General features: G+C 36.2%; 1 protein-coding gene across 2 annotated transcripts in view; it reads left to right on the top strand.

Moving 5' to 3' along the window:
* IFT88 (intraflagellar transport 88) overlaps positions 1–25,365 on the top strand; it is a 145,755-nt gene that overhangs the window by 17,757 nt on the left and 102,633 nt on the right. For both annotated transcript variants that reach the window (XM_027590104.1, XM_027590106.1), the window contains exons 4-12: positions 4,255–4,311; positions 5,460–5,513; positions 6,362–6,425; positions 7,364–7,433; positions 16,993–17,083; positions 19,359–19,463; positions 20,667–20,769; positions 21,810–21,924; positions 24,410–24,641. In XM_027590104.1, the coding sequence (XP_027445905.1) occupies positions 4,255–4,311; positions 5,460–5,513; positions 6,362–6,425; positions 7,364–7,433; positions 16,993–17,083; positions 19,359–19,463; positions 20,667–20,769; positions 21,810–21,924; positions 24,410–24,641 (891 nt within the window). The remainder of the gene's footprint in view (positions 1–4,254; positions 4,312–5,459; positions 5,514–6,361; positions 6,426–7,363; positions 7,434–16,992; positions 17,084–19,358; positions 19,464–20,666; positions 20,770–21,809; positions 21,925–24,409; positions 24,642–25,365) is intronic.

Raw genomic sequence — 25,365 nt, 5'->3', positions numbered from 1 at the left:
TTAATATTAAATCATTTACAGTGGAAAGGATCTTGTGAATAGCTTTCCCATCACATTTATTTAAATGAATTTAATGTGGTTCCCTGCAATGAGTTTAGCCAGCTATACATTTAGAGGACATAGTCCTCCACAAAACTATTCTCACTTCTGACACCATTTGCAAGTTTAGGGGATTCCCAAAATCACCTTCAGGTTCAATAATTCTTTGAAAGGGCCCACAGAACTCACTGAAGGATATTATACTCATGGCCTATTACAGGCGAAGGATATGGTTAAAATCTGCAAAGGGAAGAGACACTTAGGACAGAGTCTGGTGGGTCTAAACGTGGAACATCTTCCAGTCTTGCAGGGGACAAACAGCAGGCTCGTGCAGTGGTGAAGGTGGGTGGTGGCAGCCTTTTGTTTCTTTACTGAGAAAACTTGTTGACCCAACTGAACCTCACCAAGTGGGTGACTGGGTTGAAGGGAGCCAAGGGCATGACCAGATGAGTCACTGATTCATTCATTCCTTCAACTAGTATTTTCAGAGCACCTGCTATGTGCCAGGCCCTGGGGACACAGCTGTGAACAAAACAGACATGGTCTCTATCTTTGCAGATCCTTCATCTCAGTGGCCAGAATAGGAGTAGGGCCCTGGAGGCTTGGAGCATTTCCTTTGGCATTATGCATGACATTAACTTCTCCTGGCCTCTATGTATGATGACATTACTTACATAGTATTGCCAACTAGGGAAAACCAGTTAGAACTTTGGTATCCAGAGTTTTTACTGGGGCTCTATCACCTATTGTCTGCATGGCTGATGTTTAGTCTCTAGCCCCTCCTGGAGGTTTAGAGTAATACCTCTGGAAGTTGAACTGATATTATTTGTCCTAAAGCTCCCATCATAAATCACATTGTTCGATTGTCTGGTGGCCAAAGCCTCTGGAAAACAAAGGTATACATATTAGGCAGGACATTCTAGAGGCCTAGAGGTCATTCCCAGTAGCCAAGAGCAAAGCCACACCTTTCTTTGGGTAAAAGTAATTCTTGACTACACATTTCACAATCTGTATTTTAATTTTAAGGTTACCTTTATCATGGAAAGAAAATAGGTTGAGTTCTTTCACTAAGCTAATGACTAGAGTGTAAGCTTTTCGAAGAGGCAGCCTGTCTTATTCAATGTTCTTAGCCTACTGTAGGTGCTTCATAAATCTTTATTCTGTGACTTAGTCAATAAGCAAACATTATCTTCAATTTAGTGATTTCAGGTATAAGATATCAGGTGATCATTTTACCATACTGGCTCTTCAGTAATATTCAGAAGTAACTTTAGAGATCCTCATTTTATAGATGAGAAAACTGAAGCCTAGAGAGGCCAAATCTCACAGGTATCCATAACTGGGGCAGAGTTTAAGTCTCTTGACTCTGTATTGAATATTTTCATCACATCCTATTTATTATGTTAAACAGGGAGAAATTACATAATTTCTTTGTGAAAGGTGCTAAGCTTACTCAAGGCATAAAATTCTAGCTAGTTCCAAAGGACTTTATAATCTTAGGAAGGAAAAGAAAATGGATACATATATTCAAAGCATAATAAGTATTGTAAAGAAAAGAGTACAAATTGCTATGGGACCACAAAAAGAGGTTATTTGTCACTAGTGGGGACAATCAGCAAGGCTGCTTAGAAGATAAATTTACAGTTGAATATTAAAGGATATGTACAATTAAGACTGACCTTGAGATATGGGAGGAAAGACATTGCAGATGAGGGTGTAAGGTGAATAAAGGAAGAGCCAGTATAGAATTCACTCTATCTGAAGAGATCAATCCTATGCTAAAAGTAAAAAACAGAAACACCGATTTAGTCATTAGTAAGTAGTTAAAAGAATAATGGTCTCTTTCCTTCAGTTTGTTCTCATGGAAAAAATTGCCGAGACTCATATCCTTCCTTTTTAGCTTTTTCTAAGATCTGTGAGTTAGATCAAGTTTATTAATGGTTTTGTTCAAGACTTCTATATTTTTACTGATTTTTTGGGTTGAGGGGGTTACTAGTTTTGCTAGAAAGATGTCAAAATTTACACTGTGTAGATTTATTTCTTTTTTTAGAGTTTTGATTTATATATTTGGAGCAAAAAATACTTCAAATTATTATATTTTCAGCGTGAATTGAGCCTTTTATTATTTTTGAAATGTCCTATTTTTAGTCATGCTGTTTATCTGTTTTGTCAGATATTGATATATTGATGGGGCTACAGAAGCTCTCTTTTGTCTCGCGGTTGCATGATATGTCTTTCCCATCTGTTTACTTCCAGCTTTTCCATATCTATATATTTAAGATGTATTTCTCATTAGCAGAATGTAACTGAGTTCTCTTTATAAAGTGTGGTCTGATAATCTTATTCTTTTAGTGAAGTATTTAGTTCATTTACATTTAATGAAATTACTGTTTTGGTTTTAATTTGTCTTACCATTTGCTTTTTGTTTTTTCCTCTCTTATGTATCATTTTCTCTTATTTCTTGCCTTCTTTTGTTTCTTTTTTATTATTCCATTTCTCTCCAATGTTGTGAGTTTACATTCTTTAACCATTCTTTTAGTGTTTTCCTAAAGATTACAATACTTATCTTTAAATTATTTTAAAGTCTAGTATAACTTAGTATTTTACTACTTCCTGGACAATGCCAGGATTTTACATTTTCAGCTATATTTCAGTTCTGTAATTTCTATTTATTCCTTTTTTATACTTTTTCAGTTCTCTACTGAAATTGCCAATCTTGTCTTTTAATTCATTGATCGTATTAAGCATAGTTATGTTAAAGTCTGTGTCTGACATTTCCATTATATGTATCCTTTTCTCAGTGTCTTTCTAGTCTTGTTTCTCTTGGCTTTTGGTTAGGTAGTCTTGCCTCCTGTATGTCTGGTTGTTTTTGATTCCATGCCAGGCATTGTAAATGAAAAATTTTAGAGATAATTTAAGACTGTATGTCTGAGTTGTCCAGTGTGTTAACGACTAGCTACATGTGGCTGTGTACATTTAAATTATTTAAAATAAAGTGAAATATAAAAATTCAGATCCTTATTACACCAATCACATTTCAAATGCTCAACAGCCACATGTGGCTCTTATCAGGGCAGATATAGAACATTTTCATCACTGCAGAAAAGTTCCACTGGATAGCACAACTCTAGATGATCTTATCTTTCACTAGAGAATTTACTTTTGCTTATGGCCCTAGAGGCACTAGGAGTCCTGGCTCACCTTAATCTAGTTGAGTTTGAGGTGGTTCTAAATTGGACTTCAGTTTTTATGAGGGCTAGTATACTGCTTATTTACTTTTCAGTTGTAGAGTGTAGCCTTTTGAGATCACAGTCAAAGCTTAGAGGATTACCAGGGCTGCCCTCAACTCCTAACATTTTATCTCTTAAGATCTGTGAGTCTGCAGAGAGCTATGTTCAGCTTCTTAGCCATGCCTCTTGGAGAAAAGCAGGCTCAAATGCAGGCATACCTCTCTAGCTTTCCCTTTTCCTTATCTTGAAACCTTGCTAATTCTTCACTGCCTTCTTGGTTCTCTAATATATTCAAATTGATTTTTTATAAAAATATTTTTATTTTTTATAAATTAAATAAATATTTTATTAATATTTTTGTCCCTAGCTTTTTTAGTTATTCTTAGTGGGAAAGTTGTTTAAAACAGCAGTCCATCATAGCCAGAAGTAGAGCTATTCTACTAATGATGTTTTAATCAAATATTTTAAATAAATATGCCTAACAACTAATGTATAGGACATTTCTACCTACATGGTCCTATTTGATTCCAACTACAATTTTGTGATCAGGATATCCTTATTTCAAAGATGAGAAAATTTAGGTGCAAAAAAGTATGAATAAGAACAGCTGGTAGAAGGAGAGCTGAAATTCAAACCCAGATTCTCTGATGCCAAATCCTGTGTCTATTGTTAGGCCTAGTGGCTGTCAGTAGTCAGTATGCATAATGAATGATAGATGCAGCCATGAAAACTAATCTTTCTCATTGGTACCTGAGGTAATTCTAAAGTTTCTTTTCTCCTTTAAAATGAATTCCAGAATAAGTCTCCTTCTTAATACTTTAAAATACCTGGGATCCTTAATATTTAGGGTAATTTAAGAGAAGTTATCCTAAATACTATATAAATATTTCTCTATTGATGAGTCTATATTTCCCATTGCTTTTCTAGTTTTCTATTGTATAGCTTAATCTGAATTCTATTAACTATGTTTTTTTTCCTCCCCAAGATAACTGCTAAAATACCAAGCACAGCAGTTACTAGACCTGTAGCTACTGGATATGGGGTAGGTTTACTTAAGCTAAAAATATTAAGGTGCTTTTTCTCATCCATAAGTTCACTTTAGGCAGTTCTAAATAATTTTGGGTATCTTCCAGTCCGTGACCCAGATATATTTTTCATTTTAGATAGTTAACAAACCTTATAAAAGTCTAATTTGATTAATAGTATTTATATTCTAGTCATTTTGATTATAAATTTATCAGAAAATATTTTATTATCATTTCTACTTATAAACCTTATTTTTGTTGATTTACTTCCTTTCATTTTTTGTGTAATATTACCAAGTCTCATATGTATTCCATTCAAGTTTTATGTGAAGTTAAATTTTATATAAAAGTAATGATGTTTATAATATTTCAAAACCTACCAACTAATACATGAAAAAATAAAATTTGAGAAAAATTTCAAAGGTATATATTTGGGTCTTGCTTTTATTTGAGATCTTTGGAGGAAAGATGCTATATAAAAATCCATAAAGGAAAAGTTGTAAGTCTTGCCCAAATTTGGATGTCTTAGCATACATGAAATAAAAAGGGAATGGGAGAAAAATGGAAGAATGATGTGGAATAGCATTTCCTAGTCCATATTATAATATTCCATAGGGGTCAGAAAAATGGATTTAGTATGTATAGGTCCAGGACACTTGACTTCATACGGTTTCTTTATATGAATAAGGAAAGTAGTCATATACATAATGTAACTGTGTGTTAAATGAAGCATGGTTTTATTAATCAGCCTAAGCATGTATTACTCATAAATTTGATTTTTGGTGGTGCTTCAGAATAGGAAACAGCAAACATTTTCTATGAAGAGCCAGACAATTTAGGCTTTGCAGGTCATAGTCCCTGTTGCAGCTACCAAACTCTGCCTTTGTAGTACAGAAGCCACCATAGACTGTGTGCAGACTAGTGGGGTATGGCTGTATTCCAATAAAATGTTATTGACAAAGGCTGAAGGTTGTAGTTTGTTGAAGCTTGTTTTAGAGTTTTATTGTTTAATCTTATATCCTCAGGTTATAAATGGAAAGAATTAGGTTTTCTTGCCAATAGAAAGAAGAAAAAAGTTACGAAGAAAACTTTTCTAACTTGGTTTTTATAAAATTAAATGTAGATGTTTTTTGGAATCATTTTAATTTAGTTTTCTGTTTACTAGTCCAAGACATCCCTGGCATCATCGATGGGAAGACCAATGACAGGGGCTATTCAGGTATCTCTGTCATGTGGTTGTTCATTTTGGGCCTCTCTTGTGACTTATTGCCAACCTTTTTTATTATATTATTTTAAAATGTTAAAGAAGGTGTTTCTTATATAATGATCCTGATTCTTTAAACTGTGGGCTAAAGGTTGGACTGTTCAGAATCTTTGGAGGCAAAATCTCATTGGATTTATTCAGGTCTCAAATGAAATCCCCTTGGGGAGTGGACGTAGAACTGGTAGTGTGCTTGTATGGTGAGCTCTGGGTCTCATTTTTCCTATGCTAGCACTTTCAACTGTTTCTGCAGTTTCTCTCATAGGCATATAAGAGACCAAAAAAGTAGAGGAGTAGCCCGCTAATAAGCTATATAACTTATATAAGGTGCTATATAAAAATCTTTGAGTTTTTCTTTTCAAACTAGGAGTGAGCTCAGTTAAAGCAAGGAATTGAAATTTTATAGGGGAAAAGGAAAGTAGAGACAGGACTGACATATGAGAAGGCAGGGGTAAGGAATAAGCAGAGAGTGATTAAACATCAGTATTAAATGGGTGCCTGGGTGGCACAGTTGGTTAAATGTCCAACTCTTGGTTTCAGCTCCGGTCATGATCCCAGGGTTGTGAGATTGAGCCCACGTGGGGCTCCGTACTCAGCTTGGAGTCTGCTTAGAGTTTCTCTCTTCCTCTCCCTCTGCCCATCCCCACCTCTCTCTCTCTCCCTTTCTCTCTCTCTCAAATTAATGAATAAATCTTTTTAAAAAATAAAAATTGGGACTATATTAATGTATGTTCCATGTACAGAACTATAAATAAGAAGTAAATCTTATTTAAGAATACCTTTTAAATGATTCTTTTTCTTTCAAGGATGGAATTACTAGACCAATGACAGCAGTGAGAGCAGCTGGTTTTACCAAAGCAGCTTTGAGAGGTTTGTTATATTACCTCTTCTATTTTTTTTTTCAGATGTTTTAATGTTGTTACTGTGTTTTTATGTGTAAATGTAAAATGTTACCATTTTAAATAAAACCTAACATGCCATTATTATAAGGTATGTTATTATTTTAGGTACCATTAAGAAAGGAAAGGGGTAATGAAAATGTTCTGCATCTCAGTTGGAATGGTGGTTATACTGGCATGTAATTTGTCGAAGTGTGCTGACTTGTACATTAAAAATGTGTGCATTTTAAAAAAACTAAAAAATGTGCAATGTATTTTATATAAATTAGAGTCCAATTAAAAATTACAAGTGAAAATAGTATTTAAATATGTAAGTTAAGTCATAATATAAAAATTATAATGACAAAATTTAATGTATACTATACCAATAAAATGGTTAAAAACTCAATTCCAGTCGTACTCACATGATGGATAATTTAGAGTTCCTAGAGTTAGGATAGATTACTGTGGAGGAGAAGTAAACACTGAGAGAGTACTCATTTTTTTTTTTTAAGATTTTATTTATTTGACAGAGAGAGACAGCGAGAGAGGGAACACAAGGAGGGGGAGTGGGAGAGGGAGAAGCAGGCCTCCTGCAGAACAGGGAGCCTGATATGGGGCTCGATCCCAGGACTCCAGGATCATGACTTGAGCGGAAGGCAGACGCTTAACTGAGCCACCTGGGTGCCCCGAGAGTACTCATTTTTATTTTCATATTTTATTTATATAATTTGATGTATGTTAAAATCTTACCAATGTCTTTATATATAAAATGTTTATATAAACATAATAAATGTCCTGGCCATTTAATAAATAGGTAATTTAAACCATTTAATTAATAAGTAAATTAAATAACTTGTGCAAGTTTTTGTATTTTCTTTAATTATCCTGTATCTCAAATTCAATATGAACTCTTGAATTGTGTCTCAGGCTCTGCATTTGACCCCCTTGGTCAGTCAAGGGGCCCTGCTCCTCCTTTGGAAGCCAAAAATGAAGATAGGTATGTAAGTTCTCATGTTGTTGTTTAGTGCTGTATATTTTTAATTTTTATTTCCCAAATACATAATTCTCAGGTATTTTAAAAATTCATGTCAGCCGTACCCCTATGTTTATAGCAGCATTATTTATAATAGCCAAGATATGGAAGCAGGGCAAGTGTCCATCAATTAACGAATGGATAAAGAAGATGTGGTATATATATTTATTTGTGTGTGTGTGTGTGTGTGTGTGTGTGTGTGTGTGTGTGTGTGTGTGTGTGATGGAATATTATTCAGCCATTAAAGAGTGAAATCTTGTCATTTGCAATGACATGGAAGGAACTAGAGAGTATCCTACTAAGTGAAATAAGTCAGTCAGGGAAAGACAAATGCCATATGATTTCACTCATATGTGAAATTTAAGAAAAAAAACAGGGAGGGGAAGATGGCAGTGTAGAACCCTACTCCCACCCCATGAGGCTCCCTTCATCCCCAAATACAACTAGATAACTATCAAATCATCCTAAATACTCCAGAAATCAATCTGAACCCTGGCAGAACAAACTCCACAACTAAAGGTAGAGAAGAGGACACACTGAAGAAGGTAGGAAGTGCAGAGACAGGGTTTAGGCAGAAACATGGCTGCGGCAGTGGGAAGAAGCTGTGGTGGTGGGGAAGGGTGAGAGACAGACTAACAGGAGAGTACACGAGGAAAACCAATTCCCATAGACATTGGCTTGGAAAGCTAAATGGGCCAAATTCCATGGATTCTGGTAAGCAGTGGGACTTAAAGCCTAGAGTTTTAAAGATTAGCAGGTGTGGCCAGGATAGAGCCTGGAGGGCATTGCACTACGCTTAGAGAGAAGGCAGATAAACAACCTGTGGACACAAGGCATGGAAACCGTGATCTGAAGAGTGCCTGGGGCACACAGTGGGGAGGTTATTTGCTCAAGTCACAGGGCGTCCCAGAGAGAGTGTTCATGGAGAGACCCTGCCAAGAACAAATAAATTGGCTGTTGCCATTTCCCTCCCTTGCCCTTCAGCGTAGGCATAGGGCCACCTATGCCACACAGCACAGTGCAGACATTTGCTACCTAACTTGCTTACACCAAGCCCCATTCCCCCATACTCCAATGAAAACGCATTTTGCAGTCAGGATTGCCTAAGTCCCAGTACTACAGACCCCTTCCCCCAGAAGACCAGCCCAAACCCCTACCAACACTGCACTTCCCCAAGAGGGAATTTTGCACACTCTCAGTTCCAGTGGCAGTGGTGACAGGTCTTATTTCACAAACAGGTCGGCGCTCACCTCACTGAAATTTGCCACATTCAGACCAGGGACCAAAAACTGTCCACAGCAGGCAAAGAGAGCCTCTGCAGATGACTGGCCTGAAGGATAAAGCAGCCAGGACACAACAGCAAGTGCACGTAGTACACACAGGAGACACTCCTGGAAGTGCGAGGCCCTGGGGTAGAGGAACGCTACACAGCAGGGCACTACGGGACCTCTTCTGTATAAGGCCACTACCCTCAAGAACAGGAGACACAGCTGACTTTCTTAACACAGAGAAACAAGCACAGAGACTTAGACTGAACGAGAAGACAGAATGAAAGAACAGAGGACAAGGCCATGGCAGGAGATCTAAGTGAAACAGATATGACAGGCCTGATAGAGAATTTATAGTGATCATAAAGATGTTCACTGGACTTGAGGAAAGAGTGAAAGACATGAATGAGACCCTTAATACAGATATAAGGTATGACATAGCAGAGGTAAAAGTATAATAAATGAAATGAGAAACATGCATGGTGGAGGGAACAACAGGCTGGAAGAAGCAGAAGAACAAATTAATGACCTAGAAGACAGAGTAGTGGAGCGTAATCAAGCTGAACAAAAGGGAGAAAAAAAGAATTATGCAAAACGAGAACAGACTTAGGGGACTCAGAAATGTTAAAGGGGATTCTTTGAGTGGAAAGGAAAGACCAAAAGTGACAGTAAGAAAGCAGGAAACACAAAAGCAGTAAAAATGAGTATCTTATAAAAAAATCAGTCAACGAACTCAAAAGGGTGTAAAATATGACATCATATACCTAAAGTGTGGAGAGAACAGGAGTGAAGAATGGGTTCAAACTCAAAACGACATCAACATCATTAATGTAGATGGCTATATGCAGAAGATGCTATATTCAAACCTAATGGTAACCACAAATCAAAGACTAATAAATATGGAAAGAATAAAGAGAAAGAAATCCAAATATATCACTAAAGAAAACCAGCAAACCATAAAACAGGAAAGACAAAGAAGGATCAGAGAAAAATCTTCAGAAACAACCACAAAACAGGTAATAAAATAGAAATAAATACATATCTCTCAATAATTACTTTTAATGTAAATGGACTAAACATTCCAATCAAAAGACATAGGGTAACAAAATGGATTAAAAAACATGGCCCATCTATATGCTGCCTATGAGAGACTTATTTTAGACCTAAAGCCACCTGCAGATTGAAAGTGAGGGGACAGAGAAATATTTGTTATGCAAAGGGATGTCAAAAGAAAGCCAGAGTAGCGGGGCGCCTGGGTGGCTCAGTTGGTTAAGCGGCTGCCTTCGGCTCAGGTCATGATCCCAGGGTCCTGGGATCGAGCCCCACATCGGGCTCCCTGCTCAGCGGGAAGCCTGTTTCTCCTTCTTCCTCTGCCTGCCTCTCTGCCTACTTGTGCTCTCTATCTCTCTGTCAAATAAATAAAAATCTTTAAAATAAAAGAAAGCCAGAGTAGCAATACTTACATTAGACAAACTAGATTTTAAAACAAAGACTGTAACAAGAGACAAAGGAGGACACTATATAATAATAAAGGGGACAATCCAACAAGAAGATATAACAATTATAAATATTTCTGCACCCAACATGGGAGCACCCAAATACATAAAACAATAACAAACATAAAGGAACGAATTGATAATAATACAATAACAGTAGGGGACTGTAACACCCCACTTACATCAATGGACAGATCATCTAAACAGAAAATCAACAAGGAAACAATAGCTTTTCACGATACGCTGGAACAGATGGATTTAACAGATATATTTAGAACATTCCACCCTAAAACAGCAGAATACACATTCTTTTCAAGCCCAGGACCAGATGGCTTCACAGGCAAATTCTACCAAACATTTAAAGAAAAGTTAATACCTATTCTTCTCAAACTATTCAAAAAAATAAAATAAAATAAAAAGGAAGGATTACTTTCCAGTTCATGCTGTGAGGCCAGCATTACCCTGATACCAAAACCAGATAAAGACACCAAAAATAGAGAACTACAGGCCATTATCTCTGATGAACATAGATACTAAAATCTCAACAAAATACTAGGAAACAGGATCCAATGTAACCTATTCCAGTAAGGACCAAGCTAGACAAGCATTAGACAAACTGAATGGATTCCAGTTGGAGAGCTTCATGTTGAAAGTGGCCTACATCCCTGATGAAACTGCTGCCCAGCAGAACCCCTTGCAGCAGCCCCGAGGTCGCCATGGGTTTGGGCAGAGGGGCTCATCGAGGCAGGGGTCTCCAGGATCAGTCTCCAAGCAGAAACCGTGTGACTTGCCTCTACGCCTGCTGGTCCCCACCCAGTTTGTTGGAGCCATAATAGGAAAAGAAGGTGCCACCATTCGGAACATTACCAAACAGACTCAGTTTAAAATTGATGTCCATCATAAAGAGAATGCGGGTGCTGCTGAGAAGTCAATTACTATCCTCTCTACCCCTAAAGGTACCTCTGCGGCTTGTAAGTCTATTCTGGAGATTATGCATAAGGAAGCTCAAGATATAAAATTCACAGAAGAGATTCCCTTGAAGATATTAGCCCATAATAACTTTGTAGGCCGTCTTATTGGTAAGGAGGGAAGAAACCTTAAAAAAACTGAGCAAGACACTGACACTAAAATCACATCTCCATTGCAGGAATTGACGCTGTATAATCCAGAGTGCACCATTACAGTCAAAGGCAACGTTGAAACATGCCAAAGCTGAGGAAGAGATAATGAAGAAAATCAGGGAGTCTTATGAAAATGATATTGCTTCTATGAATGTTGGTTTTAATATGGAGGACATGCCTTTATTTTGATGAACAGTTAAAAGATGTTGTCAATTACATAAAAAAAAGATTAAAAAAAATTAAGAAAATTGTTCACCATGATCATGTGGGATTTCTTCCTGCGTTTCAAGGTGGTTCGGTATTCGGCAAATCAATCAATCTGGTACATCACATCAGTAAGAGAAAAGATAACCATAGGATCATTTTAGTAGATGCAGTAAAACATTTGACAAAATACAACATCCATTCATGATAAAAGCCAAGAAAGCAAGTTTAGAGGCAACATACCTCAACATCATAAAGGCCATATATGAGACAGCCCCAACTAATATCATCCTAAATGGGGAAAAACAAACCTTTTCCCCTAAAGATCAGGAACAAGACAGGGATGTCCACTCTCACTACTTTTAGTGAACATAATACTAGAAGTCCTAGCCACAGGAATCAGGCAACAAAAAGATATAAAAGGTATCCAAATTGGCAAGGAATTCAAACTTTCAATATTTGCAGATAACATGATACTGTATATAGAAAATCTGGAAGACTTTGCCAAAAAACTGCTAGAACTGATAACGTCAGGAAAGTTGCAGGATACAAAATCAAACTACAGAAATCTGTTGCATTTTTATATGCCAAGAATTAAGCAGAAAAAAGAAAAATTAAGAATTCCAAATATAATATACTAAGTAAACCTAACGAAAGAGGTAAAGACCTTTACTCAGAACTATAAAATACCAATGAAAGAAATAGAAGACAACAGAAAGAAATGGAAAGACATTCCATGCTCATGGATTGGAGGAACAAATATTGTTAAAATGTCTGTATTACCCAAAGCAGTCTACACATTTAATGCAATCCCTATCAAAATACCAATAGCCTTTTTCACAGAACTAGAACAAACAATCCTAAAATTTGTATGGAAGCACAAAAGACCCTGAATAGCCAAAGCAGTCTTGGAAAAGAAAAGCAAAGGTGGAGGCATCAGAATTCCACACTTCAGGTTATGTTACAGAGCTGTAGTAATCAAAACAGTATGGTACTGGCACAAAAATGGACACAAAGTTCAATGGAACAGAATAGAATATCCAGAAGTAAACTACAACTGTATGGTCAGTTATTCTTGGACAACCTAGGAAAGAATATCCAATGGGAAAAAGACAGTCTCTTCAACAAATGGTGTTGAGAAAACTGAATAGCCACATGCAGAAGAATGAAATTGGGGCACTTTCTTACACCATACACAAAAATAAACTCAAAATGGATTAAGGACCTAAATGTGAGACCTGAAACCATAAAAGTCCTAGAAGAGAGCACAGGCAGCAATTTCTCTGACATCAGCTATAGGAACATTTTTCTAGATATGTCTCCTGAGGCAAGGGAAATCAAAGATAAAATATTGGGACTACATCAAAATAAAAATCTTCTGCATAGTGAAGGAAACAACCAATAAAACTAAAAAGCAACCTATGGAAGGGGAGAAGATATTTGCCAATTACCTGTCCAGTTAAAGGTTAGTATCCAATATATATAAAGAACTTAAAAACTCAACACCCAAAAAACAAATCCAATTAAAAAATGGGCAGAAAACATGAGCAGACATTTCTCCAAAGAAGACATCCAGATAGCCAGCAGACACATGAAAAGATGCTCATCATCATCCCCATTTACTCTCAGGGAAATGCAAATCAAAACTGTAGTGAGCTATCCCCTCATACTTGTCAGAATGGCTAAAGTCAACAACACAAGAATCAACAGGTACTGGCTAGGATGTGGAAAAAGGGGAACTCTCAGGCACTGTTGGTTAGAATTGAAACTGGTGCAGCCACTGTGGAAAATGGTATGGAGCTTCCACAAAAAGTTAAAAATAGAACTACCGTGCAGTCCAGCAATAGCACCACTAGGTATTTACCCAAGGAGTACAAAAACATGAATTAAAAGGGGTACATGCACCCCTATGTTTATAGTAGCATTATTTATAACAGGCAAATTATGAAGGCAGTGCAGGTGTTCATAGATCAACGAATGGATAAAGAAGTTGTGGCAAATATGTATGATAGAATATTATTCAGCCATAAAAAGGAATGAAATCTTGCCATTTGCAAGGACGTGGATGGAGATAGTATCATGCTAAGTGAAATAAGTCAGAGAAAGACAAATACCAGATGATTTCACTCATATGTGAAATTTAAGAAACAAATGAGCCAAGGGGAAAAAAAAAGAGACAAACCAGGAAAGAGGGTCTTAATTATAGAAAACAAACTGATGGTTACCAGAGCAGAAGTGGGTGGGGGATTGGGGGGGTAGGTGATGGGGATTAAGGGGTGCACTTGTCATGATGAGCACTGGGTGATTAAAAGAAATAGTTTTTTAAAAAATTAATCATGTATCCTCAAAAACAAAAGTTCATGTTAGCAGAATAATAATCAAAACGTCATCCCTGGTTCTTGGAACAGGCAAAAGAATCAAGTCTAAGAAAAACAGCCATGTGTGTTCTATGCAGTTTTATTATAATATTACTTGATGTGAGGATATGTCTAATGTTTACGGATGCCAATTTGATTCTCTTAGAGACCAAATGGAGTTGAAAATGGAATAGGATATGCTCATTTTAAAAGAATATTTCAATGAAAAAATTAAGAGGACATACAGGAAGTTAGTCATATCAATATTGAGAAATTTAATTTTTTGGAGAATTAGTTTTGTGCTAGTGGCTAAAGAGTAGCCAAAAGCTGTGATATAAAGTCAGGTGTATGTACTTACTGGGATCTAAGTACTATTGACATAAAGATTTTACAAGTAGTAACATAAGCCAGCATTTATTATTCACTGTGTCCTGCTCTGCAAGTGCTATATGTAAATGAAGACTGAGCTGTTTTTATCATTAGTTCATTGAGGGAGAAAGTAAACACAACAGTCTTCACTTGGTAACGCTAATAAATGGCAGGACTGAGATTTGAACCCAAGCTGTTTCCAGAGCCTCATGTTATTAAACACTATTTTTCTTCTGCATAATAGAGATTTTTAAATTGTAGTTCTTAAACCCACTATTTGGGCTATTGTGTAAATTACATAATTTCTCTTTCTCACAAGGAATCTCTATAGAAAATCTGTTCACTTTGTGTCCTAGTTAATGACAGCATGTTTGCTAATAAAAGTAGGTTACTTTATTGAAATACCAGGTCATTTAGAATCCTTTCAGCTGCCAACAGAAGATACATGAGGAAAACACACACACAATAAGAATCTTTATTATCTTATTTAATAGGAAGTCTGGAGGCAGGGCACTTCTAGGGATGATTAATTTAACTGCAATAACATCATCCCTGGTTCAGCTTCTCTCTGATTCCCTTGGCCTTTCTTAAGAGCCTGCCATCCTATCATGCCCAAAGAGTCCTGAGAGTTCAAAATCTCCACGTAGGGGCGCCTGGGTGGCTCAGTCATTAAGCGTCTGCCTTTGGGTCAGGCCATGGTCCCAGGGTCCCCCCACGTCGGGCTCCCTGCTCAGCAGGAAGCCTGCTTCTCCCTCTCCCACTCCCCCTGCTTGTGTTCCCTCTCTCGCTGTCTCTCTCTCTGTCAAATAAATAAATAAAATCTTAAAAAAAAAAAAAAAAAACCCAAAAACAAAATCTTCATGTAGTTAATAAAGCCTAGAGCCAGAAATTTCCCAGTCTTGGGTCCCTTTCAAAAAGCAAAGACAATCTTCCCAGGAACCCTCTACCCCAAGCAAACCTGTCTTCACTTCTCACTGGCCAAAAGTGCATCACATGTGCATGACTGAACCAAACATTTGGCAACAGAATGAGACTCTTGACTAGCTTAGATCTGTATGCAAGGAGGAAGGATGGAGGCAGGTTCTTGTGTGGGTAGGTGTCCCAACAGTGTCTGCATATAGAGTTCATTTTCCTGGCATTTGATAGGGACAGGGTAATTACTTTTACTGTCTTCATAACGTTTATAACTTTAAAATTTTGTATTCATATTTTATTTAGGTTTATTATCTGTAAGCAATATGTAAAGGCATTTATTAGAGTGTTTTGGACTATAAAATAGAATTCTGTACTTTATTGTAACCTTTTTAAAACGGCATTTATTATGCTCATTGCTCAGTTAGAATTTTGCAAATCTTTGGGAAACTAATAAAATGTGTATCCCACCTGACTAAATTTTAGTCAGATTCTACCAAAAAATATAATTCTATAGACAAAGCTATATTATTAAATTTATTCCTGTATTTTTTAAAAGTCCATTTGTAGAGAATTAAGAGAACTGTATATTTTGAAATACTCTTTTTTTTTTTAAAGATTTTATTTATTTGACAGAGAGAGAGATAGATAGCGAGAGCAGGAACACAAGCAGGGGGAGTGGGAGAGGGAGAAGCAGGCTTCCCGCCAAGCAGGGAGCCCGATGTGGGGTTCAGTCCCAGGACCCTGGTATCATGACCTGGGCCGAAGGCAGACGCTTAATGACTGAGCTACCCAGGCACCCCTATTCTGAAATACTCCTAGTAAAATTTTATTTAGGTACTAATGTACATTCATTTTTTTAAATTTTTTTTAAAGATTTTATTTATTTATTTGACAGAGAGCGAGAGAGGGAACACAAGCAGGGGGAGTGGGAGAGGGAGAAGCAGACTCCCTGCAGAGCAGGGAGCCTGATGCAGGGCTCGATCCCAGGACTCTGGGATCATGACCTGAGCCGAAGGCAGACACTTAACGACTGAGCCACCCAGGCGCCCCAGTACTAATGTACATTCAGAGCATTGTGATATTTGGTGGAAGAAAGTGGTAGCAAAATGACATTAATGTTATTTTAAAATGTGACTGATTTGGGAGTACTATGTTTGCTACTAATGGAATCAGGATTTTTTAACTTCTTCACATTGTTGGAAATATTCTCTAGAGTACCCAACTGGTCGTAAGTTATAATAATTTTTATCTCTTCTATGGGGGCTTCAGTTTTCTTCACCATAAAGTTTTCATTTGTCATAGGCTCTGAAGAAAGGATCTACTTTCTTTTGGGGATGATAATGTAATAGCATGGGTCCTTGAATTACCTTACTTAGGTTTAAATCCTGGCTCTATAACTTAACTAGCTATGTGATCTTGGGTTAATAATTAACTTTCTAAACCTCAGTTTCCCTATCAGTAAAATGATAATAACGGTAGGACTTATATCAAATGTTATTGGGAGGATTAAATGACATAATTAGGGTGAAGCATTTGACTCAGTGTTAAATTACACTTGTGCCAAGTAAATGTTTACTTTCATTAACCAAAAATGTTATTTTTACTGTTATGATTAATTATATAATTATTAAAAACTGTAGTGCATTTGCTCTTTAATGCCATTTATATTTTTGTCTTATCTGTAACCTAGTCTTACAAAAGTACATAATGGACAATGTTATAGGTAAATTAAATTTTAGTATGTATTATTAGTGCTTGAATGAGTCAGAGTACACCTGCTTTTTCTTTAATAGTCCAGAAGAAAAGAATAGACAATTAGAGAAGAAAGTAAATGAATTGGTAGAAGAAAGCTGTATTGCCAACAGCTGTGGAGACTTAAAATTGGTAAGTTCATAAACTTACAGGATTCAAGATGGTGATGCATGTGTCATATGTATGTGCACAAATACAAAGCACATGTACAGGTTTTCCCTGCTATCTAGAAGAGCAGAACCTTTCATAAGCCAAAATGGCATCAAACAATTATCATGAATTTATATTGAAAATTTTTTGAGCATTCCTAGACCCAAAAACTAACCTGTCTTAGGCTTTTCTGCTATCTCAGGACACATCTTGCCAATGGATGCACAGAATAAATAAAAAAACATCACAGATGCTCACACACCGTGGTGGCTGGATGCTGAGACGCCGAGTGTGGCGAGGCTGCTCTTGCTGCTGGAGGTGTTGCTGCCTCTGGAAGGGTTTGCTACAGAACAAATGTTGCACACTATTTCACTTCTTGCTTTTTTTTTTTTTTTTTTATAAAAGCAGAAATCCTCTGCACATTTTTTTCAGTTAGCAAAAACAGGTGCTAATGTAGGTCTTTTGTTAAAGCAGAGTGGCGTTATGTGAACTTTCAGAAAGTGAGGGATACCTGAATAGATTAACATGTTTTTTTGTTTTTGGGTTTTTTTTTTTTTGCTCCTGACAGGCCTTAGAGTTTTCACTAAAGCAATTTTTTGAAAACATAGGCAGCTGCTTCATAAAAACTCTCATGTCAAAACAGTTGACTGATTTTGTAATTTTTGACACTGGTCAATACAGTAGGAAAACAAATTCTAGTGGAACAGTTGATTAAATTTTGCAGCCTGGTGGACTATTGGATTAGACTCACAGCCTGCTGAAGGGCGTAGCTACCAAGCTCCACATGCAGTACTAAGGGTTGTTTTCTTATTTAAGCCTCACTACCCTAAGATATTCTTTTAGGTACTGTAAACTGCAAAATCGTAGTTTGTTTTTTGGCACTCCAACTCTGGTTTTTCGTGTTTTTTTTTTTTTTAAGATTTTATTTATTTATTTGTCAGAGAGAGAGCATAAGGAGGGAGAACAGCGAGGGCCAAGGAGCCCAATGCAGGGCTTGATCCCAGAACCCCAGGATTATGACCTGAGCCGAAGGCAGATGCTTAACCACCTGAGCCACCCAGGCGTCCCTCGTGCCTTTTTTTTTTTTAAAGATTTTATTTATTTATTTATTTGACAGAGAGAGCGAGAGCAGGAACACAAAGAGGGGGAGTGGGAGCGGGAGAAGCAGGCCCCCCGCTGAGCAGGGAGCCCGATGCAGGGCTCGATCCCAGGACCCTGGGACCATGACCCCAAGCCAAAGGCAGACGCTTAACGACTGAGCCACCCAGGCACCCCTCATGCTTTTTTTTTAATTAAATATTTTTGGGGCACCTGGGTGGCTCAGGTGGTTAAGCGTCTGCCTTCAGCTCAGGTCATGATCTCAGGGTCGTGGAATTGAGCCCTGCATATGGCTGTCCGCTCAGCGGCAAGTCTGCTTCTCCTTCTCCCTCTGCGATCTCTCTTGCTCTCTCTCTCAAATAAATAAAAATCTTTTAAAAAATTAATTATTTTCTCTTAATTTGCTTTGTTCTCATTACTTTGATTGTCATACCATATAAATGTAATTTCTATGACTTAGTTATCACATTAATGAATACCATTAGAATTGTTCAGTATAAAACTTTTATTGCTCACAGAACTGGTGCTTTTTTATCTAGCTCTAAAAAAAATCCAGTGTTAAATAAATCTGGTTAATCTGGTTAAATTAATATGGTTAATCTCTTGGTGGAAATCAACAAAAGGTTCTTGGCATTCTGAGTAGTATATAAGAGCCAAACTAAGTAAGCATTTGTTGTAATATTGGATAGCAGTTATCCTTTGATTTTTCTGTGTTTTGAGCATCCCAGAAACCAAACAAATCCATCTAAATTTCTATCTTATGAGTTGGAATTAAAATATCCAAAGACTCAAGATTGAATGGGAAGAAGAAGGAAATATGTAAGGTCAAATCTAAATGGTGGTGGTTGGTGTGGTGATAAAGAAACTTGACTTGGGGCTAATATACTCTCCATTTTATCACTTATACTTCCTTTTCTTTCTGGGGAGCAGTGGGAGGAACATATGACATTTTTATGATGGTGAATTCCACTTTAAACAAATACTCTGGGTTCTTTTGTTTTCAGGGGGAGTTTATTATAAGAGTATTCCCAGGAGGGCATACTGGGAATCCAAGAAAGTGTAAGGCATCCAACCAAGCTTCATACAAATACCTCCCAAATGCATAAAATGCTCATAATGAATGCTTAAAGGAATTTATAAAGTATAAATTTGATTTCAGGCCTTAGAAAAGGCAAAAGATGCAGGAAGAAAAGAGAGAGTCTTGGTGAGACAACGAGAACAAGTTACAACTCCAGAAAATATCAATTTGGATTTAACTTACTCAGTAAGTATAAAATACCTGTTGAGTAAAATTATTTTGGCTAGGATTTGTAGATTTCGAAAGTTTTTTTCTTTTTCTTTTTCTTTTTTTTATTTCTAAAAAGACTTTATTTAAATTCAGTTAGCCATTGTAAATCTTATTGGACCTTAGGAGCTCAGAATTCGATTAATAGAAATCTTTATGAGGTTCATGAGGCACTCTTTGTTCTGTACCAAGATTTTTTTTTATTTAATTAGTTTTTACGAAACACTCTTTGTTCTGTACAAAGATTTTTTTTTTATTTAATTAGTTTTTACGAACTTAGGAAGTACCTGCAGACCCACCACCCAATGACTCTATTTCTGGAAGATTGCTAATATTTATGCTCTGTTTTTAGTATGGTTACTTTAATGAGATTCTGAATGTGGACTTTTGGTCTGTGATTTTCAAGAACTTCCAACTAGGTAAATAATACAATGTTCTGTGAGGGTAGTGAAAAAAACAAAAGCTAGTTTCTTACAGAATTTTTTTAATTCTAAAAAGATACTTGATATTTATACTGGTGTTTTAAAAGGGTGTATTTTTAGTGGTTAAAGTGTTCATCTGCCAAACAAATGGGAAAAAAGGGCATTTGAAACTTTGAATAGAAATTTTTAGATGTTAAGTCTTGGTAGCTAATATCTTTAAGTTCCATGGAATCTTTAGGGAATAATTTCTAATCTTTTTTTTTTTTTACCTGTAAGAAGGTAAGTTTCTATAACTTAGTGACTTAAATCGTAATTTTGCATACAGAGAAATACTTTTTACAGTTTTGCATATAAAAAAGTACACAAATGAAGCCTTAAGGTATTTCCACATAATGTTTAATTTTTATTTACAAAGAAAATTTGGCCCACTATCTTATTTATTCCTTTTATTACCAACAACATTAACAATACAAGTTTATTCTTTGTAGGTCTTTCTGAGATTAATGGATGGTAAATACCACCTAAATTAGAAAGAATACTTAGAAAATTAAGGTGCCATTTAGAGGATAGCTATACTTATCTTAATGTTCAGGTTCATTCTGAATGCAAGATGTTTCTGTGTATGCTTTACTTCCTAATTGGTTGGGTATCTTGATATAGGCATCTAGCTTTGTTATAGGATGTTAATCTCTGAAAAGATTATAGGCAAAAGGGGCCTAAAATGGTCATTATATGTGATTTTGCAATGTTTATTCCTTAGGTTCTTTTCAACTTGGCTAGTCAATATTCAGCTAATGAAATGTATGCTGAAGCACTAAACACATACCAAGTTATAGTGAAAAATAAGATGTTTAGCAATGCAGGTGGGTATATGTAGTCAGTTTTCCCAATAAGTATAGTTCTTTTTTTCCCCATAAAGTTTATATATTTAAGTAATCTCTGCACCCAATGTGGGGCTCAAGCTCATGATCCCAAGATCAAGAGTCTCCCAAGATCAGGAGTCACATGTTCTTCTGACTGAGCCAGCCAGGGCCCCTTTTGTAGTGTTAATTTACATTTCCCCACTTTATGTTTCCTTATAATAATCTATGCTCTAAACAAATTTGTGTTTATATGGAAACGTCCTGCTTAAAGATACTGTTTATATGAAAACTCACATAAATACAAATGAAGAAATACTGTTGGTGTGAGGTATATTGCCTAACAAACAGTAAACACAAAGTGTATTCTGTCATCACTAGTGGAATGAGCCATTGCAATCCCATCAAACATGCTTTCCCAAGGGGTGCCTGGGTGGCTCAGTCGGTTAAGCTGCTGTCTTTGGCTCAGGTCATGATCCTGGGGTCCTGGGATTGAGCCCCACGTTGGGCTCCCTGTTCAACGGGGTGTCTGCTTCTCCCTCTTCCTCTGCCCCCCCCATGTTCTCTCTTGCTCATGCTCTCTCTCAAGTAAATAAAATCTTAAAAAAAAATGCTTTCCCTTATAAATTTATCCCCAAGAGACTACAATTAATATGTATCATTTATATTGTGTAATTTTTTGGTAGTAGTATTAAAGTTTATCAGAATATCATTTTCTTTAATGTATATGGTATTATTGAATCTAATTTTTTAAGTCCCATCTTTTTTTAGAATAACACAATTCCAGTTTTATAATGTAAATCACTTGTTTTCTAGCCATATTTTCAGGCGTTCATATTTCCATCTGTCTTAAGTTCCATTTCCTTACAGAAGATTAGTGTGTAGATACATGAAAATAGTATAACTCTTTTAAAGTGAGAATTTTAGGTAGTGTCTGAAGCTTCCTAACTTGAGAAAAGCTTCAAAGAATATGAATTAAGGTCATCTAAAGTACAGAAAAAGTGAAGAAAATAGAATATTATATATGCCTTATTTTTTATTAGGAAGATTGAAAGTGAATATGGGAAATATTTATTTGAAACAAAGAAATTATTCCAAAGCCATTAAATTCTACCGAATGGCACTAGATCAAATTCCAAGCGTCCATAAAGAAATGAGGTAAGTTTATATAACGATAACTTGGTGAAATTGAAGTGTTGTTTTTCAGAAACAAGATAATTCTTCTGACTTGTCACCAGTGAGTTGAATGTTTTGAGGTGTTTGTACATATGAGGTGTTAGATTTATGTTGTATCTGTAGTGTTTTGGTGTGTTCCCCTACTGACTACTTGCACACATTTATATAATGACAAGTTAAAGGTTAGAGACAAAATATGTAATCAATTGAAATAAAACAAAGCTAGTTGGCCTATATAAGGGATAACGTAGCAGGCCATTAGCAACAAGTAAAAGTCACTGCCAACAGAAAATCAAAACAGCAGTTTAGAACATAACGGACTTTAGAATGTCTTAATTCCTATAGGCTAGAAATTGAGAACGCCTTATATTCTTGCTGTACATTGAGAATGAAATAATTAACGAAGGGATTGCATTTGAATCTTAGAAGAGGAGAGAGGAGGAGGAAGCTGGAATATTTTCTATTCATATAATATTTCAAGAGCAGAAACAGTAAATTACCTTATGGTCTGGTAATGACCTTGATATCATAGAAGATTTCCAGGATATTTACTGAGTATACTTTTCCTTAGGCTTAGTACAATTCCTCTGTGAAAGTTAATTTATTTGTGAATGCCATCTTTAGCGATCATTTGTTTTTTTTTGTTTTGTTTTTTTAAAGATTTTATTTATTCATTTATTAGAATGAGAGAGAGAGCGAGCACATGAGAGGAGGGAGGGTCAGAGGAAGAAGCAGACTCCCTGCTGAGCAGGGAGCCAGATGCCGGACTTGATCCTGGAACTCCAGGATCATGACCTGAGCCAAAGGCAGTCGCTTAACCAACTGAGCCACCCAGGCGCCCGATCATTTATTTTTTAATAATATATCATTATCATTGGGAAATATTTCGCTCCTAGGACACAATGCCCTCAGGCACTTTTAACTCAGCTGAGGCCAAGACTTTGAGCATTGTAGAAAAAGATAATAATATTAGATAGTTTATGTCAAGTGCTTAATTAGTTTATGTCAAGTGCTTAATTATCAGTAATCAAGAGGTGCTAGAGTAACTAAGTTGGACTTAGTTGAGGGATTATTAAGAACAAGAATGGTCAAGGAAGGCTTTATGAAGGAGGTATACTTGCGATAGGTTACTTATGTGATGAAGGGAGAAAGGGTAATATTCCCAAAGGGAAAATTGAGATGAGTCAAGGAAATAACAGTATTTGTGATCTGATCAGAGAATTATGAATAAATTGGGGTCAGCCTGAGAACTGTGATTACCTTGAAGGGGAAAAGAGAATCTAGTAATGTGTAGAAATGGTGAAACAATAGCCTTATTGGAGAAATATACTGAATATAACAAGTTTTGAGAGAAATAATCAGAATGTACATTCAACTTTTTTTACAAAAATTAAACCTATGTTACTAAGGCACAAAATATTACCTTTCTATTACCATTAGAAATAAGATGGGATCACATCCATTATGATGGCTATAATCAAATGACTGAAAGTAAGTACTGAAGCACATGTAGAGAAATTGGAAACCTCATACATTGGGCATATTAAATGGTACAGCCAGTTTGGAAAATAATTTGGCAGTTTTTTAAAAAGTTAAACAGAGGGGCGCTTGGGTGGCTCAGTTGTTAAGCATCTGCCTTCAGCTCAGGTCATGATCCCAGGGTCCTGGGATCGAGCCCTGCATCGGGCTCCCTGCTCCGCGGGAAGCCTGCTTCTCCCTCTCCCACTCCCCCTACTTGTGTTCCTTCTCTTGCTGTGTCTCTCTCTGTCAAATAAATAAATCTTAAAAAAAAAAAAAGTTAAACACAAATTTACCAGTGGACCAGCAATTCCACTCCCAGGTATATACCCAAGAGAAATGAAAACATGCTGTCACAAAGGATTGTATGTGAATGTTCATAGCGTTATTCATAATAGCCCCAAAGTGGAAACAATGAAATGTCTGTCAAGCAGGCAATGAATAAATAAAATATGGTATATTCATACTGTGGAATACTATTTGGAAATATAAAAGGAATAGAGTACTGATAGATGCTGTACTATGGAGGAACCTTCAAAAGATTATGCTAATTGAAAGAAGCCAGATATAAAATATTATATATGACCCCATTTATATGCAATGCCTAGAAAAAGCAAATCCAGAGACAGAAAGTAGGTTAATGATTGCCTGGGGCAGGAGGTGAGAATGGGAAGTGACTGCTAATGGGCACAGATTTTCTTTTTAGGGTAATGGGGATGATTTAAAATAGGAATGTGGTTATAGTTTCACAGCTGTGGAGATAACAGCAGTGCTCACTGAATGGTATACTTAAAACAAGTGAATTTCATGTAAGTTAAACCTCATTAAAGCTTTAGCAAAACAAAATAAAATGTGGGAAAGAAAAGAAGGAAACTATCTGTGGAATGTCTTGACTACCCTACTAAAGAATTGAGGCTTTTAAAGCTTATCTGTGTTTGTTTTTCTTTAGGATTAAAATTATGCAGAACATTGGTGTTACATTTATAAAAACTGGTCAGTACTCAGATGCCATTAATTCATTTGAGCACATCATGAGTATGGCACCAAATCTGAAGGCAGGCTTCAACCTAATTCTTAGTTACTTTGCTGTTGGAGATCGAGACAAAATGAAGAAGGCATTCCAAAAATTGATTGCTGTTCCGTTAGAAATTGATGAAGATGATAAATATATTTCACCAAGTGTGAGTATGAAGAAGATTGCTGTGTAGCCAGCTACTAGTTATCCATGCTTTCCTGTTTCTAGGAATGAAACATTTGGAATGGATGACTTTTTAGGTTTCTCCTAGCTCTATATTAATATGTTTTAATTAATTAAATTTAATTAATGCACTTTTATCAGTTTCATTTGTTATTTAAATTAGGTTGAGAATGGGACTCTGTTGAAATAGGGCTAGAGCTTATGGTTAAAGACCGACCTTACAATTTTAGTGAAAAAAGAGAAAATCTTACAAAATATAAGATTACATGCCATTCTTTAAGAAAAATATCTTGATGAAGGAACGCTTAAAGCCTTTTTTTTCCTGTTTTTTTTAATCAGTCATTGTTTAACAGAGGAAGCTAAAACTATGTGTACTAAATAGATCAAAAATGAAAAGAAGAATTCCTTATCCTTACGCATAGAGTGGAGCAAAATACAAAAGTCATATTTTCAGAGCCCTAAGGAGGAAATATTGTACAATGTTAAGTGAAAAACCAAGTGAAAAAAAAAAAGATATATGCACACACCCATACATGAACGTAAACTGGAAGGAAATACACCAAAATAGAAATAGTTTCCAGGCAGTGAGATAATTTTTCTCACTGCTTTTAAAATATTTTTCAGGTTTTTACATATAAAGTATTGATATACTGCTATATTATTTAATATTAAGCCAAACCATATGAAATTGCCTGTATTTATAGATC

This window comes from Zalophus californianus, chromosome 3 (genome assembly GCF_009762305.2).
Source record: "Zalophus californianus isolate mZalCal1 chromosome 3, mZalCal1.pri.v2, whole genome shotgun sequence".
Classification (NCBI taxonomy): domain Eukaryota; kingdom Metazoa; phylum Chordata; class Mammalia; order Carnivora; family Otariidae; genus Zalophus; species Zalophus californianus.
This window is presented reverse-complemented; position numbering and strand designations above follow the sequence as displayed.